The following is a 23,038-nucleotide window of genomic DNA, read 5'->3' as shown; positions in this document are numbered from 1 at the left end:
AAGTGGGGACGGGCGTCCGCAGTAGGTGGTGCAGGAGCAACAGGGAGAGAAATGCCCCCCACCATCAAGTGGGCAGGTGTAGTCTTCCGGCTCTGAGAGGTGACTGGAGTTGGTGGAACTGAGGTGCCAGAACTATTGTAGCGGTGGCCCAAGACGATGTCATACGTACAGGATGCAGGCTTTCAAATTTTCTCTCGGCTTCAGTGTAGGTCAGTCTGTCCAGGGTCTCGTACTCCACGATTTTCCTTTCTCTCTGGAGAATCCTGCAGTCTGGCGAGCAAGGTGAATAGTGCAATAGTGCTCTATGCAGTTGACACAGATGGGAGGTGGGGCACACGGAGTATTCAGATGTGACGAGCATCCTCAATCTCGACATGTGACGCTGGAAGTACAGCGGGAAGACTACGGATCCCGGCTCACAACAGGGAGGAAGAGGCATACATTCACAAGGGGGAGCTGTAGCACTCCCATCAGTCCTCCTTACAGTGCTAAAATAGATAACACGCCTTAGCACAAAGTCACTTAAAAGTCAAAAGGGCAGCCGGTGAAGGATTTTGCTTAAGGCATTGCAGGGCCCTACAACTACCCTGAATACCTGATGCAATGTCTTTGTTCCACAATGTGTCCATACAGTGGTGGAATGTGCCCCTAGAAAGAGGAAAAGCAGTTCCAGCAGTGTCGGTGATTGTGTTTAACACATTTCCACAACCTTGTCAATGTAATCTGACAGAGGGGATTAAGGAGACAGCAGAAGTATATAATTACCAGTTGGCCGTTCAAAGAGCCCATTGTGGTAATTGGTCCATTAGGCAGTGATGGGATCATCGCAAAGTGGTCAGTGTCACAAAGATCATTGTGGAGCGACCAATGTAGCAAAGTCATAAGCCACTGACAAAGTGGAGAAGAGGGGGGGGGGGGGGGGGGGGGGGGAGATCATAGGATCAACAATCGAGATGGTGCCATGAATGGTACTAAAGTGGGTAGGAATACCATAATTGAGAAAGAAATTGGGGTTGGAAAGAAGCTGGTCAGTCACAAGTCAATCGAAGTGTTACTTTCTCACAAGGGGTGGTGTGCATTGAAATATCCAAGTGGGACAAAAGGGAGGAGAGATGTTGGATTAAGACAGTCATCAAGGGATTAGGGCCCTGTCTGGAAGTAAATAAATGTTACAAATGGTGACTTTTAGGTAGTTTGCACTCTAAACCACTATTTCTTCCAACACGGTATGGGTGTCGTCGATAACTGACAACTTCACGCTAGCTGTCGACCACCACAAAGATTCTGCATGTCGATGAAGCATTACTCGCAGCACCGACCTGGGCAAGACTTGAGCCACAGCTCCCAGAGTCGCTAGGGCCCCACCAATGTGCAGCAGTTATGAAACATGGCCGAGTCCCTTGTTTCAATTATGCTCCATTCCGCTAATGGGACAGCTCAGTAAAGGCAGAACAATAAAACGGAAAAAGGTAAAAATGTAAAAGGGCAGTCATATTGTCATTGGTAAAACACAAAATGAGGGAAGTCGGCAAGAGAACGAACCCAAAACTATGCTGAAGCAGCATAGGCAAGACCACCTGTGACGTAAAAGGTACAACTGCTAGAATGTAGAAAGTACATATGGGAATAGAAAGACTAACTAAGACTTAAAAACAAGGGTAAAAACAGAGTAAAAGGGGAAGAAAAGAGGATTTCGGTCAGGGAGGTGAATCGGGAATCTCTGAACACTGCTTACAGCGGGAGACACCCAAACACTCACCGTCCTGCCCTAACACCAGAGTGAGATTAAAAACCTTAAAACTGAGAATAAAAACCACTTTCCCGGAGCAAACCGAGAACCAGAGAGACCATCCGGGAATCGTCAGCCAACATCAAAGGTAAAGTGTGGGGGAGTCTGTACTTAGCACGCAGAGCCAAAAGAAGGGGGCATTCAACCAAAATGTGGGCTACTGACTGGAAGGCTCCACAACCACATAGTGGGGATGGCTCATCACGCAAAAGAAAACCATGGGTCAGCCTGGTATGGCCAATGCGGAGATGACACAGTGTGGTCGAGTCCTTTCGGGAGAGGCGAAAGGAAGAACGCCACGGGCCTGGTGTCACCTTAATTGCACGAAGTTTATTAGACAGGGGAGTAGCCTCCCAAGAAGTGGCCCATGACTGTGCGAAGTGGGATTTGATGTGAAGCCGTAAATCCGCTGCAGGAGGGGTTACAGAAAATGGGGGGTAAGTAACTGCTCCCCCAGCCAAACGATCAGCGAGCTCATTACCCGGGATACACACATGGCCAGGGACCCAAAGGAAGTCAATGGAACAAGCAGCACGGTGAATATCAGCGAGATGGTCATGGATGGCAGAGACCAAGGGATGGCGCGAAAAACACTGGTCAATAGCAAGAAGGCCACTCATCGAGTCCGTACATAACAAAACACGGTTGTGTTGGGACTGTTTATTAAAGGGAAGGGCCTGGGAAATTGCCATCAATTCCGCAGTAAACACCCCACATGTAGGTGGCAGCAGATGACTTTCCGTTCCAACAGAGGACGTGAAGGCATACCCAACATGATCAGCAGATTTAGAGCCATCAGTGTAAAAAACAACAGCATCCCGAAACTCCCATAAAATTTGGCGGAAAAGGGAACGGAACACCACTGGGAGGATGGAATCTTTCGGACCTCGGTGGAGATCCATCTGAATTCGAGGCCGAGGAACTAACCAAGGAGGGGTGGAGAGGAGGGAGCGAGGAAGACAGGACAAAGAAGGAAGCTGAAAATCACGGCAAAGAGACGCAAGGCGCAGCCCAACTGGTAAACCCGCCCGAGGGCGGGAGTCGGGTGGGTGACGTCCATGGTCTGGGAACAGGATAGAATAGGAAGGATGAGTGGGAGAGGAACGGATACTGAGTGCATAAGACACCAGAAGCTGGGACCGCCGAACAGAAAGGGGGGGGGGATCCCAGCTTCAACCATGAGACTATCAATAGGGCTAGTAGGGAAGGCACCAGTGGCCAAACGGATACCACAATGGTGGACTGGATCCAGCACGTGCAGTGTGGAAGGAGCAGCTGAACCATAAACTTGACAACCATAGTCCAAACAAGACAGAACTAGAGCACGATAAAGACAGAGGAGGAGGGAACGGTCCGCACCCCAAGAGGAGTGGGCAAGGAAGCGAAGGACATTGAGTTTACGGAAGCATCTTACCTTCAGGAGTCTGATATGGGGCAGCCAAGTAAGCTTGTTGTCAAAAAGAAGACCCAGGAAACGAAACTGTGGGACCACAGGCAATCGTTGTGCAGCGAGATAGAGCTCTGGATCAGGGTGGATCGTAGTACGGCGACAGAAGTGGACCACTCGCGATTTTAAAGGAGAGAACTGAAACCCGTGTGAGAGGGTCCATGCAGAGGCACGCCGTATAGCTACCTGGAGCTGCCGTTCTGCAGATGCATCGAGGAGGAACTAATCCAAATGCAGAAATCATCCACATACAGGGCAGGGGTGACCAAGGGACCGACAGAGGCCACAAGTCCATCGATAGCAATGAGGAAAAGAAGGACACTCAAGACAGAACCCTGTGGGATGCCCGTCTCCTGGGTCCGTGGAGAACTAAAAGCAGTACCAACTCGGACTCTGAATGACCGATGGATCAGGAACTGGCGGATAAAAATCGGGAGAGGGCCCCGAAGACCCCACTGATGAAGGGTAAGTAAGATGTGATGGTGCCAGGCCGTGTCATAGGTCTTGCGAAGGTCAAAAAACACTGCAACCAAATGGCGGCACTGGGAAAAAGCCTGCCGAACTGCGGATTCCAAGCGAAGTAAATGATCGATTGGAGACCGCCCCTCTCGAAAGCCACACTGGTAAGGGGACAATTGATCCCGAGATTCGAGGACCCAATTGAGCCGACGGGCTACCATCCGTTCAAGTAACTTACAAACAACATTGGTCAAACTAATTGGCCGATAGCTGTCAACAGATAGGGGGTTCTTACCAGGCTTAAGGACAGGAACCACAATGCTATCCCTCCACTGAGAAGGAAAGTCACCCTGTAGCCAGATACGATTAAACACCTGAAGAAGATGTTGCCGTTGTGGAGCACTGAGATGTTGAAGCAGTTGGTTATGAATGGAATCTGGGCCAGGGGCCGTATCATGAGAAGAAGATAGAGCAGAAAGAAATTCCCATTCAGTAAAAGGTTCGTTGTAAGATTCTGACTCATAAGGGGTGAAACATAAGGTGGAAGCTTCAGCCTGCTGTTTTTGATGAAGGAAAGCAGCTGGATAGGAGGCTGACGCTGATGCCACTGCAAAATGGGTCGCAAGATGTTCTGCAAGAACTAATGGGTCCGTACAAATGCCATCTGGGAGGTGAAGGCCTGGGAGGGTGGACTGCCGATGGCAACCTTGGAGAGAGCGAAGTGTAGCCCATACCCGTGACAGAGGGACAGTAGAACCAAGGGAAGAAACGAATCGTTCCCAACATATCCACTTGCTCTGTTTGATTAAATAACGGGCTTTAGTGCGAAGGCATTTAAAGGTGGTAAGGCTGGCTACAGATGGGTGCCTCTTAAAGTGTTGCAAAGCTCGACAACGATGACGGATGGCAATGGCAATGGCCGTACTCCACCACGGGACTTGCTGGCGACAAAATGGTCCAGATCAGAACGGGACAGCAAGGCTAGCAGCGCAAACAATCGCGTCAGACACGTCACGTAGGACGTCATCAATACAACCCGACAAAGAGGGAGAAAACACGACCTGTGCAGTGTATAGAGGCCAATCGGTGCATTGGAAAGACCAACGAGGTAACCTGTCCATCGGGGAGCGGGAAGGGAGCGTGATAATCAACGGGAAATGGTCACTATCACAAAGGTCGTCGTGTGGCGACCAGTGTAATGAAGGGAGGAGAGAGGGAGAAGAAAGAGAAAGATCAATGGCAGAAAAGGTACCATGACCGGCACTGAAATGAGTAGGGGAGCCATCATTAAGAAGACACAGGTCGTGATCGGCAATAAATTGGTCTATAAGAAGACCTCGTCTAGATGGAAAGGCACCGCCCCACAAGGGATGATGAGCATTAAAATCCCCAAGGAGGAGGAAGGGAGGAGGAAGTTGCTGAAGAGGGGCAGTTAAGGCAGCAGGTGTAGGAGTCCTGTCAGGAGGGAGATAAAGATTGCAAACTGTGACCGCAGAGTCTAAGTGGACCCTAACAGCAACCGCTTCCAATGTAGTTTGAAGAGGAATCCATGTGCTAGCAATGTCTGTACAGACCAACGTACAAACACCACCAGAAGCCCGCAGGGGTCCAACCCGATTTCGACAGAAAACACGGAACCCACGGAGGGTCGGTGAGTGAGCATCAGTAAAATGAGATTCCTGGAGAACCACACAAGCTGCAGAGTAGGACGAAAGAAGGGATTTCAATTCTGGAAGGTGACGATAGTATCCATTACAATTCCATTGGAGAACCACAGAACGTTGGTGTAAATGGGGGCTGAACACGCTAAATCCAGTCATACCGCCGGGTCCCCACCCGTCACCGACAAGGAGGGGGCGACATCCATGAACGACAGGTCAGAATCCGGTTGTGAAATCGGGGAAGGGACCTCCGGTGACACCAGAGGCTCTTTGTCCCGGGACTTATGTTTCTTCTTCTTTTCAGGCTGAGATCGAGGAGGGCTGTGTGGCATAAAGGAGCCAGCTGCAGCAAGATCAGGAACAGAAAGAGACCAGGCGACCTGGGGGCCGACAGACCGCGGCTCTCGCGGTCGTCGCGCGGCAGCAGACCGTTGGCCTGGAAGGTGCCAGGAAGGGGCATCCCGGGAGAGGCGCCCTTGACCGGCAGACGCCGAAGGAGTGGGACACTTCTCCGGCTGGGGAGGGGGAGCAGTGCCCATAGGAGAAGGTGTGGGAGCCACAGGGGAGGGGGGGAGGAGAGGGGTCCGGGATGGGGGTAAGGAAGGGGTGAAGATGTAACCAAGGCGTAACTAGATGTCATGGACACAGGGTGCAGTCGTGCATATTTCTTACAGTAATGGACACAGGAATTGTGCCAAGATGGGTACAGGCACGAAGGGCCGCAGATTGGGCAGCTGAAGCAGTTTTTATCAGCAACGAACCCGACCGCATCTTGCTCAGGGAGTCCACTTCGCCAAACTTGTCTTCAATGTGTTCCACAAAGAATAAAGGTTTGGTATTGGTGAAAGTATCTCCATCAGTCCTGGTGCAAACTAGATAAGGGGGGAAAGGTTTTGCCCCTAGCCGACGGGCCTGACCCTCTTCCCAGGGGTTAGCCATGGAAGGGAAGGCCGAAGGGGCAAGAGAAGCAGCACTTGAGGAATCAGTTCCACGCAGAGAGACGGCCGCAGAAGAACGGCCAGAGTTCTGGACCCGTATGTGTTTCATTTGCATAGCGTCCGCCCTGATACCACCCACTCCGATCAGGGGCTCTCCTCACGGGTGCCACCCAGCCACAGCAAGGGCCGTCTGGCACGGCGGCCATTGCCGGGAGTTCCAATGCTCCAGGATGACGAGCAACCACTCCAAGGCATGCATGAGGAGGTCACAGCTCAGGTATCAGAAGTGTGATCCCTGTGTGTTCAGGGGGCTCAACCAAAAGGGTACATAGCGACCCCACCACACGGGCTGGCTACCGTGCTGGCTATGCACCCTAGTATCAGACAATGACGTGAAAGAAAAGGTGGAACGTACGAGGAGGGCGCACGTCGGAGACACTAGGTAAGGTGCTCTTCCCCAAATGGCTCACACTACGGAGGAGAAATTTTGTAATGGAGGTCAAACCCCAGAGGGGGACCAAGGAATGCCAAAAGGAGGAGATGATTATGCAACAAAGCCGAACTGGAAAACCAACAGAACCAGGAGGATAGCGGGGGCCAACATAAGCAAGGACACCAAGAGAGGGAGAGGAGAAAGGAGCAAGGAGGGGAAAGGAGGGGAAGGGAGGGGAAGGGAAAGGAAATGCAGCCCTGGAGAGAAAGAAGGCTGCAATGGCTCGGGGCCCCATGCTCGCCACGCACGTACCCACAAAAGAGTTGTGGACCCCCTGGGGGGGAGGGAGAGGGAGAGGGAGAGGGAGGGGGGGGGAGGGGGACTGTGAGTGTGTGTTTTTATTCCCACACTTGTTAACTTTAGTCACAGCAGACACAAGTGCTATAAAAGTGTTCTATCGTTACTAAATGAAGAGTTGTGTTCATTGACCATGTGTTAACCAGTTGTCTGTTCTCCGTGGCGAACAATATGTACAAAAGGAGAATACAAAAGTGATGACTAATATGGATGCCCTCTTTGTTCACCACAGCATAATGTACTAATTTGTTGTCTTTTTCAGCTTTGTAGTTGTGTATTAGTCCAGTAAGAGTGCTAATCATATCTGTCCGTACTCCAGTGCCAGACCAGTCATCCACTCAAATTGTACAGTTACAAGGACCAGCTATTACAAACACTTCAAGGCATGTTACAATCACCGCCGCCACTGCCACTGCTCCCACCTGTTCACACTCAACCAGTGCAGCAAGTGGCTCAAAGGCCTAAGTTTCAAGATTTTTTGAGCATGACGATGACTGGGTAGTCAAAGAACTGTGTGGATTAACAAGACTGTCAGTTCAAGTGCTACTGTGGTTTAAATTACAGTAAAGTTATGCTTAGAGATGCTACCACTTGATGTTTCAGACTCATGTTCAAGCTTCTATTCTGAACCTTATGAACACGGATGTGAAAACTGTTGTCTATCATTAAAGGGAAAGCATCTGGGTTTGAGACCCATGTTACTATGAAAGACAATGCACAGTCAAACTTTTTACAGGTTCAGATATCACACACACACACACACACACACACACACACACACACACACACACACACACACAGGACCAGGGAGCAGCAGAATTGCTTTAGCAGGACTGTGATGAGCTTAAGCTTGTGTATGTGAATCAGCGAGTGTCCCTTTGGTCATTCTGTCAAAGCCATTGCATGGACCATGAATCTCTGCCAATTTCAAAGCTACCATCAATCCACTGATCTGCAACTGTCTCTGGATAAGGTGTCCAAAAAGATTTTTGTGATCAATACCCATCTGGTTCAGTTTCAGTAATTACTGTTCAATAGTGCATCAGCTCTAGCAATTTTTCAGAGATGTTCTAACTTTGCAGTTGCCATCCTGACTAATTATTTGGATGACAGTCATCGAGGGCTGCATGGCAACTGTTCATTTGCAGAACCAGAAAGCATTGTTCAAAGTGTTATCACAGGTAAGTTTAAAATGTAAGTGTTCCTGTTTTAAATCAGAAATACAGTATCTGGATCATGGGATTAACGCGCATGGCATTCATCCATTTCAGTCCCACTTTTATGCCATTTGACACTTGCCTGCCCCCACAAATGTAGTGGAATTGAAAAGCAGTCATGGGGAAATTAACATACATTCGTTTCGTATGTTCCTTTTGTTTGGTCCAGTGATTACCAGACTGCTTTTCATGCTTGTCAGTGCATAAAAGATGCTCTATTAAGTAACTGGTGTCTTGTACACTTCAGTCCCTCCAAACCTGTCATTCTTGTGGTGAATTGCCATGCTGTCACACCATGTGGGTTACACAGACAACCTGATTCCTTTTCCCTCTAAGACATTGCATAAAGCTATCGCTAACATTTACGGGGTTATTTAGTTCTATCAGTATTCATTCAGATGCCATTTTTATTTGATTACAAACTACAGGCCTTGTTTGGTTGCTCCCAGTCTGTTCCAACTCTGACAGCACAGAAGCTACAGCGGTGGGACACACTGTTCTCTCATTACCAATATGAATTGATGTATCGGCCAACCATTAAGCATTCCAATGCTGACCTATTGTCACAGCTACCAGTGGGCTCTTGTTCCAAGTTCGATTTGTCGGAGGCCTCCCACTTCCATATCAACTCTCTGGAGATATAAATGTTGGAAAAATTACCTGTGACTTTTCATAGAGTGGTGAGTGAAACAGCATCAGACCCAGCTTTGAGTGTAATTCTAGACTTCATTCACTGTGGGTGGCCTCTTAGCAATAAAGAAATCCATCACCCTTTGGTACACTGCTACTTTGTGCACTGTCAGGCTACCTCAGTGCAGCTGGGCAGCGTCCTACTTCATACTGAAAGTGCCAATGCCCATGTATTGGTTCCTCAATCCCTCCAGTGGGAAGTACTCAATCTGTTACACCAAGGTCACTGGAGTGTCATCCAGACCAAACGGTTACTAAGCACCATTGTACGTGGCCAGGGATGTACTCGCAGATAGAGACAATGACTCCAGAGTATGCCAAATGGGCAGAGCATCAGGATGCTCCCCCTCAGAAATTAATTTGATTGGTTACACCCTGCTGGACCGTGGCAATAGTTAAATATTGACTTAGCTAGTACATTTTGGAATACCAGATGTTTATTGGTGGTGGAAATTTACAGCAAGTTCCCCTCCATCCTCCCCATGACCTCCACTATATCTGCAAGTACTGTGTCAGCCCTGACTTCAGTTACTCTGTATTGAAGGGCTGCTGGAAGTCATCCTGTCTGATAATGAGTCATAGCTCACATCGCAAAGGATTGAACAGTTTTGCAATGACAACAGAATGTTCAAGGTTCAGACGGACAAGTTATAGGCCACCACCTCATGGGATCAGACCCTCAGTGCTTTTATCGGATTACCACTCCCTGCTGAGGGATGGCAAGTCCACTACAGAACTACTCCATGGTGGTCGCCATAGTACATTTCTCCACTTTGGGTGTCCACATCAAAGGATCTATGCCCTACCATCCACATCTAGCAAGATATGAATGTGGAGTAGTTGCTAGTTGCTAATAGGCATTCACGGTCCACTTCCACCATCCAGAATCCAACAGGACTGCAATGGTAGCAGCAAAAGCAGCTTTGGCCTGTTGCTTCCCGTAATACTACTAACACAATGTCCACAGACCCAGTTCATCAAAAGTGCCTACAGTAGTCGCTGTTACACACACAACTGTAACCTCCTGCAGGGTGGCTGTCTCTAACGTCGGGGATGACGATGGACGTGGACTTGGAGCCATCTACAGTGTCCCTGCTGTGCTGGTGGCAGCCAGCACCGCAGCCTATGGAGGAATCTTGTCCAGTCATCCAAGAAGTTCCTGTCGTAATCTTCAGTGCCCCATCTGCATCCATGTCTGCACCTACAGATGCCAGTGTGCACCCAGTGGCTGGTTTTCAAATTGGCACTTCTGGCCACACACAAGTAGAACACTGTGGTAGGGATGGGTGGTCGACACCGACAACAGTCTCGGCTCCTGCCCTAACAACTGCGTCAACATTCCATCCTCCTCCCCACCATCGTGCTCCACTCCCATACACTATGCCTGTGCAGATGTTTGGGGGGGGGGGGGGGGGGTAGGCGCGAGCAGTTGTTGATCATCAATAACTTCACGCTAGCAATCGACCACAGCAAAGAGGCTGCACTGACATGCAGTGTCACCCGCGGCGCCAGTCCAGAGGTGGCTTGAGCCATGTTTCCCAAAGTTGCGAGGCACCACCGCCATTTAGCAATTATGAAATACGAGCGCATGGAACAAGTAAGGGATTCCATTTCTGGTTCCAGTGATTGAAGTCGTGGAGATCTCAGTCAGCTGAGCTTATGTCAGATTAAAGTATACTGAGCATTAAGTCGTGTCCTGTGGCCAAGAGTTAGTAGTTGCTGCACTTACAACATGCAGGGTTCAAGAGCTATCTCTCCCAGCAGAGTGTTTCCAGCTGCTTCTCTTGTTCTAGTGACAACCACAACTGTTAATTTCAGTCACAGTGGATAGGAGAACTATGAAAGGTCAGTGTTACATATTAATTACTAAATAAAGAGTTCCATTTATTAATTGTGTGTTTGTTAATCAACTAACTGTGACCAACAGATTGTACAGAAGGAGAACACAACACTCCCTGATGACATCTGCATGAACCAATGTGCAGACTGCTCCAGTTGCTCTCCTGGGGGCAAGTACAATTCGGACAGAATGCACAGTAACCACAAAGCACTAGGGAATGGCCTTCAGTGAAGTGAGTTTCTTGGAGGGTGATACAGACTGCAGAATAAGGGAAATTAGTTGTTGCAGTTCTGGCAGGCAACAAGAGTATGCATAACACTTCTATTGGATCATTACAGTGAGGGTGTACTGAGTAGGCATGAAAGGGCCAGGAGAAGCAGTCATGCCCCATGACCACTTCTTGCCACAGGTGCAGGCGGGACAATGTCAGTGAACACTGGCTCAGAATCTGACAGCATGGGGGATCTGGTGCCTCAGAGTCATAGGAGTAGCCTTCTGTTGATGATTCACCTCTACCTCCTGTTTTGCAACTTTTGGTGGCAGAGTTTCTTGGGAGGGCATATCCACTGTAGGCATGGGACAGATGAGTGGGCAGCCCTTGGACACCCAGGCCCTACCTCATTCAGACAATGGCTGATGTTGGGTCTCTCTGGGTGTCTGGGGAGAGGGATCCTGAGAGACAACCCTGTCCCTGGTAGATGCTGGAGGAGGAAGTTGCTTCTCCAGGTGTGGGAAGCAGTTCCCGCAGATGGCGTTGCAGGAAACACAGGAGTGGAGGGCGGTTGTTTAGAAGGTGGTTGGAGGGCAGTGGTTTCGAAAAAATTGTGGTGGTGGTGATTGGGGGTACCTCCGTCTGTCCTAGTACAGACCAGGTAGTGAGTAAACAGTTTCACTCACTGTCATCTGGCTTGTCCCTCTTCCCATGGGGTACCCAGGATAGGGACAGCAGTAGTATTGTAACTAACCATGCTGAAATATCTAGACCCATCTATTGGAACAGCCAAATCAGAATCTACATTGTACTGGTTAATTTAATACCTCTCATGTGCAAAATGCCCACCACGATGCTACCCACTCCACTAAAGGGCTCTTCCCACAGCTGCCACCCGGTGGCTGCAAAGGTCATCTGACACAACAGCCACTGCCACCAGTCCTAATATCCCATAAAGATGGCATCTATTCCTTGGGAAGATGGGCATCTACCCCTCAGGGGGCTCTACAGAAAGAGTTCATAACAAACCCACTAAATCAGGTTGGCTTTTAAGAGCATATATTGAGTCTACGCAGTTATTGTGCACAGAGGGTCCATCAACAATGTAGGAAGTAGATGCTATTTAAGGCATTTTCCCCAGTTAGTCAACACTACAGATAAAAATGTGGGCCAAGCCCAGAAGGGTGCCGACATTACTTCAGCTGAAGAGTGATGCAAGGGAAATGAATGACGTCATCAACAAAAGAAAGCAGAACCTTGGAAATAACCAGGTCAACATCAATGGCTGCCACCATAAGTAACACAGAAGTAAGAATAGTGTGAGATAGGAGATTCCAGCAAAAGAAAGGAAGCTGCAATAGATGTGGTTCCCATGCTCACCATGCACATACTCTTTCAAGAGTTGTGAGCCACCTGAGGGGCTATCTGTATCATATTTGTGTCAGTTTTGTCATGATAACATCAGCAAAGTTACGTTTTATTTTATTTCTGAAGAGTCTGTAAATAAACCTTCTGGTATTGCAGAAATTCAAACACTTTCTGACATCATAAGTTTCCGTAACTTGAAACCATTAGGTTGTTTAGGGAATTTGGAGACAAGGATGATCAGTGCTGATGTGGAGCACACCTTGGAATATAGTTTAAAGTATAAACCGGCATTTTTGTTACAGGAGAAAATTTGATCCAGTCAAGATATGTAGCTTGTAAATACTCCAGTGAGTGGTACTTTGGGATAATCACTGAATAAAATACAACTCAACATGAGGTTACTATACAATTTATCTGTCCTTCAAGAATTTTGCCACCATTCCACTGGCTTGAATGATATGATATTTGCCTGGTTCCCATATACGTCATATGATAACCGTTGCTGAAAATCCTAAAACATGAAGTGGAAGAACTTACCAATTTTCACAGCAGTGTAATGCTCTATTCAGAAAAAAATGTTACTGTTATAAATTTTAACTGAATTGACCTTTTTTTAAATACTGTTGGCTGAGTCTGTTCCTTTTATAAGTTTAATAACTTAAAATTTCAGTTTGGTCAAAAGTATATTATTCAGGGTCCTTCAAATTTCAACAGTTTCTTTACGGTTCTCAAGGGAAAAAATTGGAAGTCTTATTAGTTGCAAAAATAACAAAGGAATATAAACAACATTAATTTTATTTGGAAGGAGAGACAGCATTGGTCTTTTTTTTTTTTTTTTTTTTTTTTTAAACCGCAAAATCGATTTTCGGTCACTTAGTGACCATCTTCAGTGCTGTAATATATAATTTAAATTGGTAGGCACTGGTGTCAACAAGCTTATGTGATCGCTGTAAGCTTGTTGACACCAGTGCCTACCAATTTAAATTATATATTACAGCACTGAAGATGGTCACTAAGTGACTGAAAATCGATTTTGCGGTTAATAAAACAAAAAAAAAAAAAAAATACGACCAATGCTGTCTCTCCTTCCAAGTATACCCATTATCTGGTCGTGGTGCACAGGACACTCCATGGACTCGCCAATCAATTTAATTTAATTTTGCCAAGTGATAGCCCACACTTTTTAAATATTTTGCAAAAAAAAAAAAAAAAAAAAAAAAAAAAAAAAAAAAAAAAAAAAAATTGTGAATATCTCTTTCCACCTGTGGGATATTTGATGTAATGACGACATTTTTCGCTAAATGAAATACAAAAATATAAATATACAATTTTGTCTCCAAATTTCACACAAGTGGATGATAAAAGAATGGCAATTTATTTTCAGAAGGTTATCAATCAAGTGCTGTTGCGAGCCATCATAATGATGAAAAGTTTTCGTATGGTTACTAATCTCCATAGAGTAAATAAGAGTCATGTTTCATTAAGACCTGAGACAAATATGTGAGAATATGTGAGAATATGTTATTTTTCTGGTTGAACTGACATCTAATGACCCAATAGTGACAGAAGAGGATTGGATGTTCAGAATGTATCCTGCTCTGCCCTTCAACAAAAATCCAACTGTAGGCTATAGTGCTCAACATTCTTATATCCAGAGATAGTCCTGGTATGTCATTGTTTGATACACTTCACTTCAGTAACTGCTAATCTCACAGTCAATGCCACACTCTTAAGAGACCAAAATTGGCTCCAGTGTAGAATCTCCTCTCAGTATTACATTACTCTTTATTCTGAATTCAGTACTGCACACCTTTTCTTCTAGTTCTATTTTTCACTGCACTATTGAGTTGGGCTGCATGAGAGGTGAGAGGAAGCCTGCCATATGGAACCTTTGTTCATAGTTCAGCTAACAGAAGATGATTACTAGTGGCTCTAAATGACATTTTGGGTGCAATACAGGCCCCAATTTGTGCTGCAATCATCATGCTATCAGCAGTTATGTAGCAGTCTAAATCTGAGTCTGTATAGTGCTGCCACCCAAACCATAACAATTAACATAAAGTTCTGTGCTCTGTTGACTACAGCACTGACACATCACAGTCTTCTGAAGAACCATTAAGCCTCCAACGTGTCCACAGTATGACCCCACTTAATTTCAGCCAACAGTTCATTGATACCACACTGGCATGTCTACTAACCCTATATAATGTTTGAAACAACAGACAACTCTTTCATTAAGGCAAATAAAATTGCTATCGACTCTGTTTTCATGGTCAATAGATGGTTACAACTCTTCCCACAGCACAGTTCTATGCTGTGCTTTGGCTGTTCTTTATCAGTGTATAATGTCTATCTAGTGTTTCCATGTCATGACTTTAGAGAAGCATACTTTTCATTTTCCACACATCGAGCCAGGTGGCACAGTGGTTAGAACACTGGCTGGTTGGTTTAAAAGAGGGGAGAAGGGACCAAACTACGAGGTCATCGGTGCCTTGAGCCTAATAAAACAATGACCCAAGTGTGAGAATAAAACAGATGAGACGTATAACACAAAACGGAAAGAAAGGAAAGACCAGCAGAACTAAGGAAGGGCAACAAACATTAAAAGGAACAAAAGAAGACAAGAAAAGAACAGAGAAGATGCAAGAAACAGTTAGAAGAGAGTAAAACAAGGAAGCAGATTACAGTGGCTGGCCGACCACGAAAATAAATAGGAAAAGCCAGCCAAGCCGCAACACATTAAAATCTCCACTCTAAGGTGAAGGGGACAACGGACACGTGCTAAAACTCAGATCGAATGATAAAACCCGCCACAACAGATGAAACGTAAAACTAAATCGGCCAAAGAGGCGTTGTCTGCTAAAATCAATGATAACGAGTCCGGCAACTGAAGATGAAGTCGCAGGGCAGCCAAAGAATGACAGCACAGAAGAATATGTGTCACTGCCAACCGGGCACCACACCGACACTGAGGTGGGTCTTCACGGTGCAGGAGGTAGCCACAGGTCGCCCACGTCGCCCAGGGGTCCTCCCCACGGGTGCCACCCAGCCGCAGCAAAGGCCACCTGGTAGGATGGCCATTGCCGGGAGTCCCGATGCTCCAGGGGGATGGGCATCTACCCCTTTCTGTGTTTAGAATGGGTATTAGTGGGTGGACAGGTGGCGGTTTGGGGGATGGGTGGAATTTATGACTTTTGTTCGGTTGTGTGTGTGTGTGTGTGTGTGTGTGTGTGTGTGTGTGTGTGTGTGTGTGTGTGTGTGTGTGTGTGTAACTGTCTTTCATTTTGAAATTGGTGTTACTGCATTTTTTAGTGAATTTTTGGTTGAAGGTAATTACATTGGACTGTGATTAGTAGATATCACGAGTTTTTTATCTACATTTATGAAGTTAGGTTTTCAATATTAGATAAAGATGTGAGTTTTGGTGTTGTAGGGCTAAAATTATTGTCACACAGTGAGAAGGAAACCAACAAAAGGACACTCACTCACTCACTCACTCACTATATCGTGATGACCCACACAATCTCTATCTCACATGTCTTAAGACAGAGAAACAGTGAAAGGTGCTATACATGGGACTAAAACATAAGTGAATAAAAGAGAAGCTAAAATAACGGAACAGGGCAATGTGACTGGCTGACCACTTACCAGAAACACGGGTGAGCCAGTCTCCCTTTTAACACATTAAGAACATCTCCTTTAAATTTTAGGAAACAAGTTGAACTCTCACCACATTCGTTTGAATAAAATTTAAAACGGAGGGCAGATCGGACAGCAAATCTACCACTGCCCTCTGATCTCAAAATAAAATGCAGTCTAGTAAAATGAGGCACACAGTGATTTGTACGCCACAAGCACCACACACTGGAGAGTCCTCTTGCTGGAGCAAGAAGCCACGCGTTATAAAACTGTGGCCTATGCGAAGATGACTAAGGAGGACCTCATCCTGCCTATGTGGCTGGAAGGAGGTATGCCACGACCACATTGTGGACTTTACTGGATGCAGCTTAATGTCTGCCACCACCAGCCACTTTTTCCCATCGATGCATGTGTCTATACTTCAACAGTGAGGCGATAGTGTGTAGCAGGGATAGCACACTGAAGTATCTGAGGATCAGGATACACCACCTTTGCTATTACACCCATCCTTTTGTATCCTGCAATATGCACGTGCACTGGTACCTGCCAGAAAGACTCCTCCTTTCCCTAGGTTGAAAAGGGGGTGTTGTGGTACTGCAGATTTCGTTAGCAAAATAGGTCAAGTGAAGTGTTCTATACTGGATTTGCCAAGCTGTGTATGGTTTTGCAGTATTAAGGATTTTCAAATGAATTCACAGTTGCGGAAAAGAACCACCATCAGCTGTAGAATGGAATGACGACAATGAAAATTCATGTCAGACCGGGACTCGAACCTGCTCTTAGCACAAGTCATGGAAATTGTTCTGTCTGCCGATTTTCACTGAAGAGGACACAAACTACCTTAAGATTCCATTGTAAAATGTCAGCATAAACTGCGAACAAAGTTAATTATAGCTGGGTGAGTTGCTACATCTCACAGAAAATGCTGAATCCAGCTCTAGACATTTGAATAATTTCCACTAGCATTAAGATGAAAGTCACACTGAAGAGCTTTATTTAGCCAGAAAAATATAGAAACTTTTATAGCGTAACTGTTTCATTCTTACATAACTGAATCTGACCATATACAAATCATGACTGCACAACAATGCCAAGTGTGTGAAATAAAGAAACACTAGCCAATGCAAAACTGTGGGACCTGCAACAGTAATGCAAAATTTAGTAGAACAATTAGCTGACTTTTATTTTAAACCACTCATGTAGCACATGGAGATTGTTAAATTCTGTCCATCTGTGATTGATTGAAGGTGCATTTAGAATAAAAAAGGAGATCTATCTACATTCTTCATTAACCAACCTGCTGCAAGTCTGTAAGCATTACATAGCCACCTCCTGTATTTTTTGCAGTTCATAAGTCAGAGACTGGTCTCATTTGCAATACAGGTTCTTCTGAATTAATCTTGCAGTTTTAGGTTTTATAACAAACTATGCACTAAAAATGGCACAAATGTAGCGATTGGGCTACACTACAGATCAGTCGGTTACCATAACTCTTTAGTTCATTTTCACATTTGTTGACTTTACTATATCTCAACAAAATTGTCACCTTCCAACCTAACCAAGACCATGGCCTTCACTATACTTCAGTAACTCACGACGATGATTAAAAGGAGGAGGTCACTATCACACACCAAACCAAATATGCATAATATGCTAGTTCTCAGGCAGTATATTCAGAAAATTTTACTGTGCTATTGAAGCAATGGTACAGCAAGTAATTTAACTATGCTTCTCCACTGTTTCAAATAGTTTCTTATTTCATGCTACATAACACTGAGGTGTTATGTAAGTGTCATATGTTCAAAAATTGAATAGACTTTGATCCACACAGAAATAAGCAACAAATTATATGACAGCATCATAAAAATGGTTCTTATGCTTTACTGCCATCAATGAAGCTTTGAAAAAATATGTTATACTTAATTATGTAACATGGATGAAGTTCCCATTCCTCTTGTGTGCTGCTTTGGTTGATATGCATAACCTAGTTTTCCTTTCTAAAACAGCCATAAATACAATCTCCCCAAACTTGTGAACCTTCTCTGCCTATAATGCCTTCCTCCGAATGTTTAATCAAAGGGAGAGGGGAGGAGGGAATAAATGTGTTAATACAAAGCTCACTGTGACAAGTTTCCAAACTGTCTCATCAGAGGTGAGGTAGAGAGCAAGGATTCTAGAGCAGGAATAGATCAAGCAAAGTGCACCACACAGTTTAGTTCACAGCTGGCAGTGTGTACAGAGAATTAATGTACCACTCAAAAAGATGATTTTAAACAGTCAGTTGTTTAAAATATTGGCAGGTTAACTGTAGAAAGAGGTATTACAACAAATATCTATTTAACATTTTTGGAGGGCAACGTCACAGGAGGAGGAGATTTAAAAAAAGGTTCAAAAAGTGCGTAAATGTTCTAATAATGAATCAAGTGACGAGTCATAACTAAGAGTATCAAATTAAGCAGTATCTTCTTTCTCGCACTTCTCGGTATGGATACGTAATAATAAATGACAAATACCCACTGGATGGGGGAGAGACTGACAAGCTGTCGAACTGTGGCCTCATCCAGGTCCATTTTAAGTTATCTACAGATATTTAGGTGATTGACACTAAAAAGATCATCTAAAACCAACTATATAGTTTCTATTTATGTTTGAAAACAGCTTAACATTAAGACCAGTAATGACCATAAGCTTGTACACTCAAGTGAGCTGTCACTAAACGTCACTTGACAACTTGTGTACCTGTCATGTGGCACTCACAGCTCTGTAAACAAGAAATACAACAACATGTCAACTTCACTGCGTAATTACTATGCCTTCTTACCTCATTGTCCTTGTTGTTTCTAATACCTCTCACCAAATCTGTTAAATTCTTATCAAACATTCGTTCCAAATTTCCTTTAACCTTTCGCAGCGCCATCGCGGCAACGGCGAAAGGGTGCTTCAGACAACACTTACAAACACAAACTGGAAGGAAGGATAAATTTACAATAAATATCCACAGGCTCGCCAATAAACAAACTTGAAATTACGTCTGCATCACGAGACACGCACGTTCATAACACTACCTGGCGCACGCACACACATGCATACCACCCCGCCACTCCGCTCACACACTTGTCACCAAAGATTTTATTTGTAAGACACTATCCATTGACCCGTTAAAGATAAGACACTACGTGTATAAACGATATTTTGACTTCCACTCATACGGATGGGAGAGCTAAAGGTCGATGGTATCTAATAGAATAATGCCCATGGTGTTGCCACTATAAAGCTTTCGCCGCTTCCAGATTTATTACCGAATCATGTTAATTAATTTTTCAGTAATATGTTTTACATAACATTTTCACGAATTAAATTTTTAAGTATATTATCTTACTCAATAGCTACGCACATTTTCTTCAAAGCTGTAGGCTTATATATGTTCACATTCACCATTAACACGAACCGGTATGACTTTGATTGATTACTTCTGCTTCGGAACGCTTCTGTGAGCCTAAACAGAAGAAGTAATGGACAGGAAAACAGACTCTAAACTTCATGCTTGCCTTTCATTATAAATTCTCATGCAATTGAGACCCGCAGCCATGTCTCATGCAGGACAAGCTGAGAGTAGCTCAGGGTTCAGTACTAGGACCCCTGCTCTTCGTCTTGTAAATAAATGATATGCCCACTACCGATGCCGATGACAAAACTTAACTAGTATGTAGTGACTCAGTGAAAGATTTGAAAAAGAGAGTCAGCGCGAACATGCAAATGGCTGAAAGGTACTTTATAGAAAATAATCTATTAATCAACAGACATGTACAAAATGTGAATCAAACAAAACTAACGGCCCAGACAATTTTATTATGAGCATTGAAATGCAAACATAGAGAAGGGAGACTCAAAAAGGTTTGTAGGAATAGAGGTGGACAAATTTCTGACATGAGAAAACATCATTGATTAGATGCATTCACAAATAACCACAAATATATTCTTAACGAAGAAAATGCTCTCTTGATGGACAGAGAAATCCTGCTAAACATGTGTTATCGACTTATCCCCCCTCACATGTTGTGCTGTATGACAATATGGGAAGGAGCAGCAGACGTACCCACACAGAGAATTTTAAAACTTTGAAAGAAAGCTGTCAGATGCAAAGTCAGAAACTAACACCACAGCAAAAATAAATTTAAAGAATTTCAAGTATTAACTGTAACCAAGTTTGTACATATATGAGACAATACTTCATTTAATGGTAAACTGCACAGTGCCTCTAAACAGAGATTTTCATGACCACAACAGAAGAACTAGAGAAAGTTACTACATCTGTAGCAAAAGGCTGAAAATAACAGACAGGGGCGTTAAATGCAGGGTGATTACCGGTGTAAGGTGAAGCAGTGCTTGCAGGTGAAATCTTAGAACAAACATAAATTTAATATTGGAAATGGAGTAAAAAAATTCCTTTTCACGTGGAAAATAATTTCCTGAAAGCAGAAAAAAGGAAGACCAAGTGTAACACTGAAAATACAGAGTAGAACATACGGACTAACAGGAAAATTGTGTACCTGATTCTGTGTATGGTATTAGTTGAAATATGATTTTAAATAGTTTTCAATATGTATAAACGTTTAAATACTTTCTTCAGTATGGTTTACACACAATATTTCGCTTTGTATAAATTTAATTAGTATTTTCTGCAGTATGGCATAAAAATATAATTTTATCTATTTATTTGTTTAGCAGCTTTGGTGCATGAATATGGACCAGATGCAAGCACATAGTTGCATTGTCACATACACAGTTTAATTATCACTGTACTTTATTTTTAAGTATAATAGCATCATATGTAATTGCACATTTTGTACCTACAGTCTACCAACACAGATATTTTTTTTTCCATTGTACCATACATAATAACAAATCTTGAACTTACTACATACGAGGGTTGAATGAAAAGTAATGCCTCCACCTTCATTAACTGGGTTTGGATGGGAATATTTTAATAAATGAAATGCATAAATAATCCTTAGAATGTGATCTTTAATTACCAATATTCACTTTTCCACTTAACCACAAGCCAATTGGACACATTTCTGCCAACGATGAACAAGTTTTCTGAAGCCGTCACGGATGAAGTCGACACTCCGTTTGCGTAACTACAGTCTCACAGTTATCTCACCATCTTCATCAGAAGCATAATGATGTCCCCGCAGATAATCTTTCGTTATAGGGAACAGATGAAAGTCAGACGGTGCTAAATCTGGACTGTATGTAGGATGCTGTATGGTGGCGAGATTCAGTCTCTGAAGTTATACTGTGGTGGCACATGAAGTGTGTGGTTTGGCATTGTTATGTTGCAAGAAAACTTTTCCCTTTTCCTTTTGGACTCTCGTTAGCCATCGTTTCAGAGTTTGCAGCATTGTGATGTAACGCTCTGAATTTATTATTGTTCCACAATCAATGAAATCAGCACGGATAACACCATCTGTGTCCCACAACACTGTGGGCATGATTTTTCCAGTTGAGGGCTGCGTCTTGAATTTCTTTTTCTGGGGCGAGGCTCTGTGTCGATATTCCATACCCTGACATTTAGGCTCCAGGTTGTAATCGTGTACCCACGTTTCATCTCATATCACAATTGAATGGAGAAATGCTTCACCTTCATTCTCGTAACACGAGAGGAGTTCCTGGCGAATTTGAAGTCTGTACGCTTTCATTTCAGGAGTCAGCATCCAGGGTACCCATTGTGCACAGATATTCCGATAGCCAAGCAAAGCAATAATGTGACCCACACACTCTTGTGAAATGCCAGTTGTAATGGCATTTTCTGTCTGAGTGGCACGACGATCATCCGGAATCAATCTGTCAATGTTTTGCTTGTGAAACTCAGTGGTTGCTGTCACAGGCTGTCCAACTCTTTGTTTGTCATGCAAGTCAGATGTTCCCACCTAAACATATTTAAATTACTCACCCAATGATGCACAGTACTCACATCAACACAATCACCATAAACTGTTTTCATTCTCTGATGAATCTCCTGTGGGGTGACACCTTCTGCTGTCAAGGATTCAATGACTGCACATTGCTTAAGTCGCATTGACTCACCATCTGTACAGGGTTCCATACTTTACACTGTAACAACACAACTGTTCAATGCCTCCTGCCAACTGGAGCTGTAGAGAAGAGGCTAAGGAACAAGCCAGTATCTGCCGCATACCAATGCTGGCGACTGTGGAAGAGTTATGAAGGTGGAGGCATAATTTTTCAGTCAACCCTCGTATATCTATCTGTTCACATTTTAATTCCAATTTACTGTATGCCTATTTCCAATTTTTTGAATTTCGTGCATATACATTGATGGAATAGTACTTGCTATAAGCAACAGCTTTATTGTGTGCTTAAATTTCTCTTTCAAGATAATGTTTGAAATATGAAATGCTAAACAGTTACAGTTGTACAGTTTTTTTGCCATATGTGCTGTACTTCTTTCTAGCTTAGCTGTGTTTTGTTGTGAAACAAAACACAGCTAGGTAGTGTGGTCAATGCTTGATATGTGACAGGTAGTGTGGTCAATGCTTGATATGTGACAGTACATGTCAGTATGCTATACCAGTACTGCTGGTTTAAGATGTGTAAACTTTTGTTAAAAAAAAAAAAATTATGTTACCATGCAAACAGTTGTATTTTATATATGTACATACTGTAAAAGGGCAAAGTTTTATGTTTTTGAATAGAGGCTTGTAGCTATTTATTTTTCTTGCATTAGCCATTATTCTGATAGTTATTTTTTGCATCATCATCATCATCATCATTTAAGACTGATTATGCCTTTCAGCGTTCAGTCTGGAGCATAGCCCCCCTTATACAGTTCCTCCGTGATCCCCTATTCAGTGCTAACATTGGTGCCTCTTCTGATGTTAAACCTATTACTTCAAAATCATTCTTAACCGAATCCAGGTACCTTCTCCTCGGTCTGCCCCGACTCCTCCTACCCTCTACTGCTG

At 44.2% G+C, this 23,038-nt stretch overlaps 1 protein-coding gene across 3 annotated transcripts in view; it reads right to left on the bottom strand.

Annotated features, from left to right (window-relative positions):
• The window catches only part of LOC126183502 (AP-3 complex subunit delta-1), a 258,274-nt gene extending 239,099 nt beyond the window's left edge, over positions 1-19,175 (bottom strand). The window contains exons 1-2 of one of the 3 annotated variants that reach the window (XM_049925545.1): positions 19,101-19,175; positions 18,871-19,013 (exon numbers count right to left, since the gene is read on the bottom strand). In XM_049925545.1, coding sequence (XP_049781502.1) covers positions 18,871-18,966 — 96 coding nt within the window. In that variant the 5' untranslated portion in view covers positions 18,967-19,013; positions 19,101-19,175. Of the gene's footprint in view, positions 1-18,870; positions 19,073-19,100 lie in introns of those variants that run through there. The other 2 variants (XM_049925544.1, XM_049925546.1) reach the window with 2 other exon arrangements.
• Positions 19,176-23,038: the final 3,863 nt, after the last annotated feature.

The sequence above is a fragment of the Schistocerca cancellata genome, chromosome 4 (assembly GCF_023864275.1).
Source record: "Schistocerca cancellata isolate TAMUIC-IGC-003103 chromosome 4, iqSchCanc2.1, whole genome shotgun sequence".
NCBI classification, from domain to species: Eukaryota; Metazoa; Arthropoda; class Insecta; order Orthoptera; family Acrididae; genus Schistocerca; species Schistocerca cancellata.
The sequence above is the reverse complement of the archived record's forward strand: the minus strand, read 5'-3'. Positions and strand labels throughout refer to the sequence as shown.